General features: G+C 29.8%; 3 protein-coding genes across 3 annotated transcripts; 2 read left to right on the top strand and 1 right to left on the bottom strand.

Moving 5' to 3' along the window:
* The first annotated feature begins 15 nt into the window (after positions 1–15).
* LOC105148760 (stromal membrane-associated protein 1) lies at positions 16–5,499 on the top strand. The gene is made up of 8 exons (XM_011060666.2): positions 16–285; positions 819–952; positions 1,268–1,435; positions 2,261–2,459; positions 2,676–2,942; positions 3,028–3,293; positions 3,384–3,527; positions 3,683–5,499. Exons 1-8 carry the CDS (start codon positions 168–170, stop codon positions 3,794–3,796), a joined length of 1,410 nt encoding a protein of 469 aa, XP_011058968.1. The 5' UTR covers positions 16–167; the 3' UTR covers positions 3,797–5,499.
* A 1,027-nt stretch (positions 5,500–6,526) lies between these two features.
* On the bottom strand, positions 6,527–9,989 carry MrgBP (MRG/MORF4L binding protein). The gene is made up of 4 exons (XM_011060660.2): positions 9,528–9,989; positions 8,968–9,089; positions 7,995–8,349; positions 6,527–7,908 (listed from the first exon to the last, which is right to left on the bottom strand). Exons 1-4 carry the CDS (start codon positions 9,631–9,633, stop codon positions 7,754–7,756), a joined length of 738 nt encoding a protein of 245 aa, XP_011058962.1. The 5' UTR covers positions 9,634–9,989; the 3' UTR covers positions 6,527–7,753.
* On the top strand, positions 6,576–7,088 carry LOC105148757 (small ribosomal subunit protein eS28). Its single transcript, XM_011060661.2, has one exon. It carries the CDS (start codon positions 6,576–6,578, stop codon positions 6,771–6,773), a length of 198 nt encoding a protein of 65 aa, XP_011058963.1. The 3' UTR covers positions 6,774–7,088.
* Positions 9,990–11,514: the final 1,525 nt, after the last annotated feature.

An 11,514-nucleotide genomic window follows, 5' to 3' on the forward strand; every position in this document is an offset into this window, starting at 1 on the left:
CGCGCGGCACTGTCATCGGGGCCAATGGGATCAACGCGGTGCGAAATCCACTACGTGGTACCGTTGTGTCACGCTCCTGTCCAGCGTTATCACGGGGAGGCGACACCGGGGTGTCGCGGTCGCGCGTGGTCCCCGATCCCTTCGCGAAGACGCTGTCAGTAGCGAGAATGACGTCCCGTCACGAAAAGGAGCGTGCCAAGCAGATCCAGGAGAAATGTCAAAATCTGCTGACGCAGATGCTTCGCGACGAGGATAATAAGTATTGTGTCGACTGCGACGCGAAAGGTTTGTTTCTTGACCCATGACATGAATGCGTTTCCCCTTTGGGAAGTCGTCCTCGATGAATCCTTCGTATGCGTTCTTTACTTTGTGCCGTCCAAGTGTGCTCGTTCCTGGATTCGACTCGTCGATATCGATCATGAAACGACCTATGCAATGCAATCGTATTCTGTATAATGCGCTAAGATATTATGGATTTTTAACTTCTGCATGACATACCTATCAGCACGCTGATCATTCGATAACATCATTATGGTCCTTCCAAATTTCATGTTCATTTCACTTATCATCTCGAAAATTAAAAAACGAGCTCGTTTTTATGTCTTCTTTTAAGGATTCATGAAAAAAAAAAGCCTCTATTATATGATTTGATATGTCATCGAACATTGAGAATTTATAATTAATAATCATGAATATTAGATAGCTCAACGAAGCATTTTTATTGATAAATTTTATCATTGTATTTGCGAGTCTAAGTGGAGTCTTTATGTTTGAGAGATAAGAATTATTTATACTTTCAATGAATTTGCATTTTGCAGGACCAAGATGGGCTAGTTGGAATTTGGGAATTTTCTTGTGTATTCGATGTGCTGGTATTCATAGAAATCTTGGAGTACATATAAGTAAAGTCAAGTCTGTTAATTTAGATACATGGACGCCGGAACAAGTTGTGGTATGTAGCAGACATATGATTTATAGTTTTTTAATAAAGGATGATTTTGTTTATTTGTTAAACTTTTATATCAAAACAATTAAAAATGTATACTCATCAATTCTGAAATGCAATTAATCTTTTACAAAGAAATGGATGTAAATAATTTTTAATATTTGCTTTTCTATGGAAAAACTTTACTTTTTTATTTTTATAATTTTTTTGTATCACATTTAAGATTATTTTTCTTATAAGCTTCATCTTTGAATATTTTTTTAAGGCTTTACATATATTTTTTTAATTCAATTACATAATGAATCTCGTTAAAATTTCTAGAGTTTACAACAAATGGGCAATTCTCGAGCTAGAGCAGTCTATGAAGCCAATCTTCCAGATAGTTTTCGAAGACCTCAAACGGATTGTAGTCTGGAAAGTTTTATTCGGGCAAAATATGAACATAAGAAATATATAGCTAGAGAATGGGTGCCACCTCCTTTACCAAAAGTATGTGATTATCTAATTTAATATTTATCTAATTTAATATTTGATATCCTAATTTAATATTTGATATCCTAATTTATAATATTGATATCCTAATTTATAATATTTATCTTATAACATCAGACATTGGCTCCTTCCAATTTTGTTGAATTTTATATGTATAATAGTTCAATAAATTTATCAAGTTTAACGTCAAATTTATATAGTGATAATGTAAAATTTTTTAACACGCTTTTTTCTTATAAAATTTATTAAGTAGAGGGAGGCTACATTTAGTGTTCCTTCCAACACCAGACATTCCTTCAAACACCTGCTCCAATTTGACTGAATTTAATATACAATATAATAATATATAATAGAAGTTGAAATTATGGGACATGCTTTTTAAGTATTCATGAGAAAAATAATTAAAAAATTTTACATTCCTATAACAAGAAAATGTTTTAATGCTTTTTTCTCATGAATGCTTGAGAAACACGTTTTATAATTTTAGGATGAAATAGGGAAGACTAAATCATATCTGATATTCCTCTTGTTAATATATAATTATCTTACACACACACACACACACACACACACACACACACACACACACACACACACACACACACACACATATATATATAAATAAACGTTTAATGTGTAAAGAAATTGATATTTTATTTTACATAATTACGCGTGCGCGCGCGCGCATAATATATGTAAAATAAAATATCAATTTCTTTACACTTCATACACACACACACACACACATACACACATTGAATTTTATATATGTTTGCAGAAAAGATTATATTTATTGCTTTAACTAATAAATAATTTTCATAGGTAAATTGGGATAAAGAACTTGATGAAGAAGCCGAAAGACAACGCAGACGAAAAAAGGAAAATTCGGAAGCTACGACTACTGTACTCCCCCCTGTAAAAAAACCGGAAGTAGTGCCTCAATTGCCAAAACCTCGAAGTTCCGTCAGTCCTAAACTGGGCAGAACAAAAGATTCTGCAATCCTTGATCTCTTAGGTCTTGGTATGTGTACAGAATGTCCCAGAAATTCATGATGTGGTTCTCTGTCAAGAAGCAACTTTTTCTTGTAACAAAAATACAATTGTGAGATAGGAAGAAGTTGCTTCTTGTACAAAGAACCGCATTGTACATTCCTTGTGTATGAATTATGATATACTCTGAATAATTTATAGAATTATGTTTTCTAACATATGATACATTTCACGTTGTTTTTAACAGATGCGCCAACAACTAACCAAACAAATGTAAATGGTTCTGGGGACGATGTATTTTCTTCCTTTTTGTCTGCACCACCTGCTTCAGTAGCTTTAACTGGAAATGATTCTAATGGAAGTAAAACAACTACTACTGCAAGTAAAAGTGAAGAGGAGAGCTTCTTTAATCAACCGACCCCGCTACCTCAGGAAAAAAGCAAGATGACAAAAGACAGTATTTTAGCATTATATGGTACTCCGAGTCATCAACCAGCTATTTATGGTGTCTCAGGTACTGTATTGTAAGACAAAAATGATATATGCATTAATGAAATTTTATAATTAAATTACATTTTTTTAAATATGATATATTTCAGGGGGAGTGTATCCTCAACATTCTATACCATATAAACAGCAAATGCCTAATGTGGGTGTATTTGGACAACAAAGTTCGTTGGGTCAACTCGGTCAACTTCCCACGCAAATACCGATCGCAAATCAGATACCTGTCAATCAAAATCAAATTATAGCAAATCCTAACACGATAGGTGCTGTAGCAGCCAATCCTTTAGGTTTACATATAGGTCCAATGAATCAATTAAATGGTGTACCTAATGCTGCTATCTCAATGCCACCTCAAATGGTATGTAATATTTCTTACATGATATTGCTAAATATGTTTGTAATTATTCATGCTTTTTATACTTCGAATTTTTTTTCTCCGATTTCACAGATGATGCAGTTAGGACAAAGTAATATTGCTAGTAATAATGGATGGAGTGGAATGCTGACACAGAATATTCAACCAGCTCCCGGTAGCAATCCCTTCTTTAATTTAACAGCACAGCAACAACAAACTACTGCATTTACCGCTCAAGTAAATTTTAAATGCTTTATGTAATTTATAATCATATATATATAATTTCTACAAGATATGAATATACAATACATTTTTGTCAAAACTTTGTAATACTTTGTGATTTACATTAGGTCAAATTAGTCTTATTTTTGACATAATTCATGATGTTACAGTTGCCACAACAAATGTCGCAGATGTCTCTGGGCGATATGAATTTTGCCTCTACAGGCAAGCCTGCTGCTGCCACACTACCTGGGCAGACCCTTTCCACAAACTTATGGCAGTAAAATTATTGCGGATATTGTTAGCCTGATTATCTCATTCAATGTTGCATATTAATGTCGACAGTTTATTATCCAATGTAATAACACATTTCCATGTCCTTCGATTGGACATTGCTTTGGAAAGTAATAGAACTGACGACGGAGACACTAAAATGAAAAAAGAAAAATTATACTCGATTGTTGTCTCAACACATAATTCGTCAATGTTTATAGAGCTTCAAGTAGATACATATTTTTGTTTGGAAGCCTCCACCAGCTTTCAACATTACTGTTGAGAAAAAAGAAACTGGAAAAGAAAACTAAAAATAAAACAAGTCTTTGAATGAATGTAAGAAGTTATTTGTGTGATACTAAATATATACCTCATGGTGAAAATTATGTTGCTACAATGAAAGCTTTTTGTAATTGCAATTGAAATATATATGTCAGGGTCCATTTTCAATATAACAAAGCATTCATTCGAATCAGTGGAAAACAGTATAATTTTTATTAGCTTGAATTTGATTGCTAGAATTGCTATGTGTTTTTGTGAGTTCATTCGATAAAATGAAAACTTCAGCACATAACATGAAGCACATTTTCTCGTATGGAATGATATCGAAAAATGGAATTCACTTAAGCCATATCGATTTCAAACGTTGATTCAAAGATGTACATTGCATATGTATGAATTTTGTTAAAGACGTGAAAAGACTTGGATTTTCAATTTATTTTTAAGGTATTATATTCGACACGTGCAATATGTGTCCACATTTATTCTGTAATAGTAAATAAATACAAAATAATATGAATGCGAGATATAACGCATTTTTTACATTTGCGTAAGATATAGAATATATTACTGTTGCGACAATGAGATTTAAATAGTTCAGCAATTTATTTATTATGAATATCTATGAAATATGAGAAAAATCCATAAGTCATATATTGGTGCTAAGAATTTTGGAACATTTTGATTGGATATATCACATTTTAATTAAGTTAAATTGAAAAATAATGCATAAAAATTATGTATAAAATGTTCTTTGGAAAAGAAAATTTTTAGGAAATCTTTGCGATCGCAAATAATTTGATAATATATAATTTATATAATAAATTATTAATTATGTTTTTCTGTATACTATCATGAAACATTTTACGAGCAACATTTTTTATTAATACATTGTTCAGTATGATTTAATACGTGGGAGGCACTACTATACTTAGATGTATAATCACAATCTGTCTTTCAAAGTATCGATAATGATGATTATACAGACTGTTTAAGCATTGTGCGCTTTTTCTTACAGGTTCTATAACTAGGATTATAGTAATTCGTAATGAATTATAAGTTCAGGAATGTGAATGAAATAATAGCCTTATTCTTCTGATTTTACGTTACTTTTAATGTGAGATGTGATTGTCAATACGAAAAAGCCCAAATTTAATTTCTAAGAAACCTGTAGTCGAGAAAAAAACGCGACACACTGTATATGGGTATAGCGAAATGCAGTATTTTTGGCAAGTATTTGAGTTAATATAAATAAAAAAATAAATCATTCTAAGTGATTCCTGATAATCAGTGAAAGCTATACCAAGAGGGACTTAAGGAAGCTCATCTTAATTGTTGCCTACAGTATCAAGATGTTATTTATATGAATTACTATTATATTAAGTAATTATGAAATAGTGTATTTGTGTCAAAATATAACGACATTTTATTGTAATTTGATTATTCTATTATTTATCACTCGTGAAATTGTTAAGCGAGATGAATAAAACTTGTGACATAACAGACGCATTTAAAAAGATATTAAATCCAATAAGTTACTGGTATTCTCAATAATTTTAAATTTCTTAGGTTAACACGATTTATCATGATAACAAAAAATTTGGTAAATTAAAAAGAATTAATTAACGTCTTTTTAAAAAAACAGGTAAATTATTTTGTGAATCATTTTAAACATATTTATTATGTACACAAAATAGCACAATAATTTTTGTGCTCCACACAATTCGTTGCACTCAGCACTATTTGATTTATACGTTATTCCGTCTCCTTTGTGAGAATAATTCTAATAAAAATAAAATGCGTTATCCATATATTCTAGATATTTAATTATATTTCTAGATATTTTTTTAGATTTATATTTTTAGATATTTAACTATATGATGAAATTTAACACATATGAAAGATATAACAGCATTAGTTTCATCAAGCAGTTAATTCTATCCAGCAGTTAAAAATTTTATTAAAAATTTTAAAATTTTAATAAAAATGTTAAGATATAGATGTATATAAGTATATTTAAAATTTAATTCAATAAATTTCACAATACTAATAATTTAATATTGACAAGACTTTACATCATATTTTAACAATGAAAAATTCAACGAGATGTCGACCATTTTAATAAAAAAGAAAATTAATTAAAAATTGCGAACAAATTATTGTAGTTTTAATTGTTATTATTACTCATAAATAAAAGAGACCATTATTTTTTCCGTTCGAATAAATAAAGACAACATAGTAAATTCAATAAATTTCTTGCAATAATATACAACAAATATTTTCTAATATTTCATTAATATTTAATCCTTTTGTTTCATTCGACACATTCATTTTTACGAATAAAAGTGAACTTATGCGTGATTCCATTTTCGTTCAAAAATTACGTATTTGGATAGCAGCGACTCACCGGAAATCCGGAAATCGAACGGAGAAAAGCGGTTCGTCTATACGTGCTTCTTCCATTTGCATTAGATATCTCTTTCGAGTCACAGTCCACGTGAGAAAGAGATCATGGATAAACCAGTCGTTTTGGCGCGCGTAATCAAGGTTCTGGGTCGCACTGGCTCGCAGGGGCAGTGCACCCAGGTAAAAGTAGAATTTCTGGGCGAGCAGAATCGGCAGATCATCAGGAACGTGAAGGGACCGGTACGAGAGGGCGACCTCCTAACCTTACTCGAGTCCGAGCGCGAGGCGAGAAGACTTCGATAACGTGAGGTTTTTATTAACGCCGAGAAAAAACGGTCGCCAGCTACTACTACTATTACTACTACTACTACTACTACTACTACTACTACTACCGGACTTCAGCAGATATGCATTTCCTGAACGTGGATCGCTCCTGCACATGGATTATGAATCAAGGATCGTAGATCGTGGATCGTCGACAACAGACACTCCTGCCACGTGCTTCTCGAGATCGAAAGAATGCTGCCGATCGCGGAACAGGATCGCATTTTCTTGAAAACATTCCTGACACATAAGAATTCCACGCCTTTTACAATAAATCTTGACTGGTAACCACAAGTTTCACGGTGTTGTCATTATGCTCCTCCCTCATCCAGCTTGTAAGCTCTAGCGATGAATTATAAACTAAGCGCTTCTTATTTGCAATCTAAAGATTATTAATATAATATATTTGCATTTTTGCTATTCATTTTTGTACCTTTTTAGTGTGTGGTTTGCTTTTTAGTGTTAGAATAGAATTATATATCTTTTTTTAACTGTGAAATTAATCTGAAATTCAGATAATTCTTCAGATTGGAATATAAAAATTCTACATTTTTAGTAGATATATGTATGTATGTCAAAAGTATGTGTGTATAAATCTTAAAAGCAGAAATCTAACCAATATAAAGTATTCGGCACTTAAAAAGTAAAGCTATTTAAAAAGATATAATGATATATTTAGTTATTTATAGCATTTTATTTATAGTGCATAATATAATTTTTTTTTTATAAATTCGACTTATTTTCTATATGTACATTTATGTCGTTAAAAAACAGTATAGACTCATATTATAATTGTCTACCTTAGGTATAAAATTTTTCAAGCGTATTAATTGGCTATAAAAATAGACAAATATAATATTGGCCTTGTATAGTGATAATTGATGAGTTATATGAATTATATGAATTATATACTGAAGTTCTTAGACATGCAACAATGTCTATTTAATTTATAACAACTGTTATATTCTTCTTCGTTTTGGCGGAGGTGTATCGCGTGGACTGGAAGAAGCTTTAGAAGAACTATCCACACTTTGTCTGGTTGGTCTCTTTGGAATCCTTTTTGCAAGCTCGCGACTCGATTCGGATTCTTTACGTTCCTTCTTTCCATTTGATGCTTAAAAGAAACGAAAATACAATTTGTGTGTGCAATTCTGTTAGAGAAAAATACTAAATAATAATCAAAATCAAATATTAAAATACCATTCTCTTCTGAATCCTCCTTCCCTTTTGAACGTCCTTTTGATGATTTATGTTCTTTTCTTGTCTCTTTCACATCTTTAAACTTATCCTTTTTTATATCTACCTCTTTCACACATTTTTTAATCTCTTCTTTTTTCTTTTCCACATCTTTGGTTCCTTTAAAATCACGTAACATGCTATCTTTCTTAGAACTATCTTTGATGTCTTTTTCTTTTTTAATTTCCTTGTATTTATCCCTCTGATCTTTCAGTTTTATCTCTAATTCTTCCTTTTTTCGTGGCTTTCCCACAAATTCAGTCTCCGGTAAGGAAAAATCTATCTCGTGACCAGGAAAAGGTAAACCTTCCATATCATCCTATCAAAAAATTCAATACATAAATAAATAAATATAAAAAGATATCTCAAAAACTGGAACACTTAAGGGGAGATTCCTAAGATGAAAATTTTAATATCAAAATGTCAAGACTAATAGTTTTTGAATTATAAATTATAAATATTTAAAGTTAGCGAATTATACCATCAATTTGCACATTCAAATATGAAACAATGCAAAATGCTAAAAGTGAAAGGTAATTCCAATATAATTGTCTCTTGTAAATATTGATACATCGATATAAAAATTATGTAGGTAAAGATATAATTACTGATAATTCTAATTATTAATATTTATTATGTTAAAAAAAATATTTTCTTTTAACATTTTGATATTAAAATTTTCATTTCAAAATTATCTCCCCTATTCTTCTGATCTTTACAGGACACTACACACACTATACGCACGCACGCGCATACACACACACACACACACACACACACATACACACATACACACATATATATAGATGCACAAATATATTGTATTAATATATTATATATTCAAAATAAGTTTTTATAGGAATTTATTTATCCTAATACGATGCTAGATATAACTTCATTTTAGAATACAGATTTTATTATATATGTTGTTACTTACCAAAGACATAAGGTCGTACATGGATTCCAAGTGATCCCAAATTATTTTTAATGGAACATCTTTATGAATAGCAGCACGAAATTTTTCCCATATACATACCATATGGAAATATTTATTGATACCTGACAATTGAACAATAATAAAAATCACAGTTGCAAAACATAATTGTTAATTAATAATAAACTCTCATTAACTTGGTGATCAACTTGTCAAGTACTTGTAGTATTCTATTAACACAGAATTTTTTGTTTAAAATATGTATATACTTATATTACGGACGCTACAATTTTGGCAGAAAGCCATGCGTTATACACAGAGATTTTGTTTTAATTATTTAATTGCCAATCAAGCAATTTGATTGAAATCATTCAGTATCTATTTCTACCAATGTAGATTCATTTTAATCTCGGTTTAATTTATATTTTATCTTTTCCTAAGTCTACGAATTGAAAAAAAACAGAGAATAAATTAAACTGAAATTAAAATTAATTACGTTGGAAAAAATAAATATAGAAAACAGGGGTAAACATAACCTTTCATCACCGGTTTTTGCGTCTTACCAACTGGCTTGTGTCCATTCATGGCAAAAAAAAGTTGAATTTCGTTTTCCACATTCCATTCTATTTCGTCGAACGAGGTTTCGTTTTGTCTCTCTTTGACAGCCATTTTAATGAAAACCGATGTTTTGGCACTCGATCGGCCCAATCTCGACTATGTTAGACGGTGTGCTATGCGATAGTCACTAAATCAATTGAATAAAACGCCCAATACAATACAGATGTGTTCTATATATTGTATCAACGACTTGTCTTTAATAAAACACATCATATCACGAAACAATTGAAATTTGACACTTTGACAGCATTTTTGCAAACACTGCAAAACACTGGCTGTATCAAGATTACTGTATTATGTTCGTTTCAGCATTTGTAGAGTCACTATAAACTATAATAAGAGTCGAGACAACGATTCGCTATCGGGATTGATCAGCGCCATGTCTGGGACTTTGCGATGTTTAGTGAAAACGTGAGTTGTGTAAACTAGAGAGCCTACAATCAGAGTGACGCGTTACGGGTATGACTTGTGATTGGTCCGCCATTCCCTCTAGTTTTTTAAACGCATTATTTTCTAAATTTTGAATTCTAAAAAATGTTCAAAAATTGTAACAAATTAAAAAATGATAATAAATAAATATTGTATATAAAATAATAAAAAACTTTTTTACATATATTATTTATTATAAAATTTCATTTATTTTGTATTGCAATATTGTATATAATATTTTGTATTGCAATATTGTACATTTTGTAATATTGCACATTACTTTATACAAATGTTATTTATTGCACATTATTTGCGCTATTAAATGCGCTAGTTTATTATCCATTCTCTGTTCCTACATTTTAGGAGCAAAATGCATCTGTAATAATATAAAAGAAATCAAAAATTCAGAAAAATTATATATGTATATACCATTTCATAAAATATTATATATTAAATATCGTAATTATTATATTATTTGATTTAGACTCACAATGCAATGATATAATTGAAAAGAAATAAAATAAATGAAATTTTATAATAAATAATATATGTAAAAAAGTTTTATTATTTCATATACAATATTTATTTATATACAATATTTATTTATTATCTTTTTTTAATTTGTCACAATTTTTGAGTATTTTTTAGCATGAATTCAAAATTTAGAAAATAATGCGTTTAAAAAACTAGAGGGAATGGCTAAAACATGGCGGACCAATCACAAGTAATGCCCGTAAGGCGTCACTCTGATTGTAGGCTCTCTACCCCATTCTTATTCTTATAATTATATTTACAATTTGCAATTTGAATAAAGTTAGAACTCTTCTAATTGTATAAGTAAACCAAATTTAATTTAAAATTGCGAAGAAAATTTATATGAATAAAAATGAATCAACTTTAGAGACCCTCCACCACTCCCGCCAATTTTTAATGGCAATCCTTTTTTCTTTGTAAGTATATTCCCCCGTAAAAAAACGAGTTACTAATAAATTTAGTCGGTTTTTGCAGGTAAGTATTTTAAATTTATTTTTTAATTTTATATCTTTTTTTTTAATTATTTTATTATATTTCGCTAAAATCATATATATTGCATTATGACTAGTGAAATACAATAAAATAATTAACAATTACATTGCATAGTTTTTTAATATAATCTTTTATTGTAATCCTTTAATAATACAATAATTATTTACAATACAATGTATAATAAAAAATGTTGTTCGAAATATAATAAGAATTATATTATAGGAGCACAAATAACAAAATTTAGTAATGAGGTATTATACGAAAATGTCGAAAATACATACGATAACACAAATTTTCTAAACCAATGTTTAATGAAATATTGATAAATGTGGAATGAAAATACTAACAACAATTAGATCGTACTTACTATTAATTATTAACTTGCGATTATATTATAAAACTTATTAATATCGATAAAAAGTCATTAATACATTTACGACAAGACTTTCATCGCATTTAATATAATTATCCCGATAA

The sequence above is a fragment of the Acromyrmex echinatior genome, chromosome 9, assembly GCF_024713525.1.
Source record: "Acromyrmex echinatior isolate Ae372 chromosome 9, ASM2471352v2, whole genome shotgun sequence".
NCBI classification, from domain to species: domain Eukaryota; kingdom Metazoa; phylum Arthropoda; class Insecta; order Hymenoptera; family Formicidae; genus Acromyrmex; species Acromyrmex echinatior.

Excerpts from the sequence above, each read along its gene's own strand:
- LOC105148760 (XM_011060666.2), top strand. The coding sequence starts at position 168 with ATGACGTCCCGTCACGAAAAGGAGCGTGCCAAGCAGATCCAGGAGAAA. Across the intron at positions 286-818 it reads TGTCGACTGCGACGCGAAAG|GACCAAGATGGGCTAGTTGG; the intron begins GTTTGTTTCTTG and ends TGCATTTTGCAG. Across the intron at positions 2,943-3,027 it reads AGCTATTTATGGTGTCTCAG|GGGGAGTGTATCCTCAACAT; the intron begins GTACTGTATTGT and ends GATATATTTCAG.
- LOC105148757 (XM_011060661.2), top strand. The coding sequence starts at position 6,576 with ATGGATAAACCAGTCGTTTTGGCGCGCGTAATCAAGGTTCTGGGTCGC.
- MrgBP (XM_011060660.2), bottom strand. The coding sequence starts at position 9,633 with ATGGCTGTCAAAGAGAGACAAAACGAAACCTCGTTCGACGAAATAGAA. Across the intron at positions 9,090-9,527 it reads GAATGGACACAAGCCAGTTG|GTATCAATAAATATTTCCAT; the intron begins GTAAGACGCAAA and ends TTCAATTGTCAG. Across the intron at positions 7,909-7,994 it reads GGAGGATTCAGAAGAGAATG|CATCAAATGGAAAGAAGGAA; the intron begins GTATTTTAATAT and ends GTTTCTTTTAAG.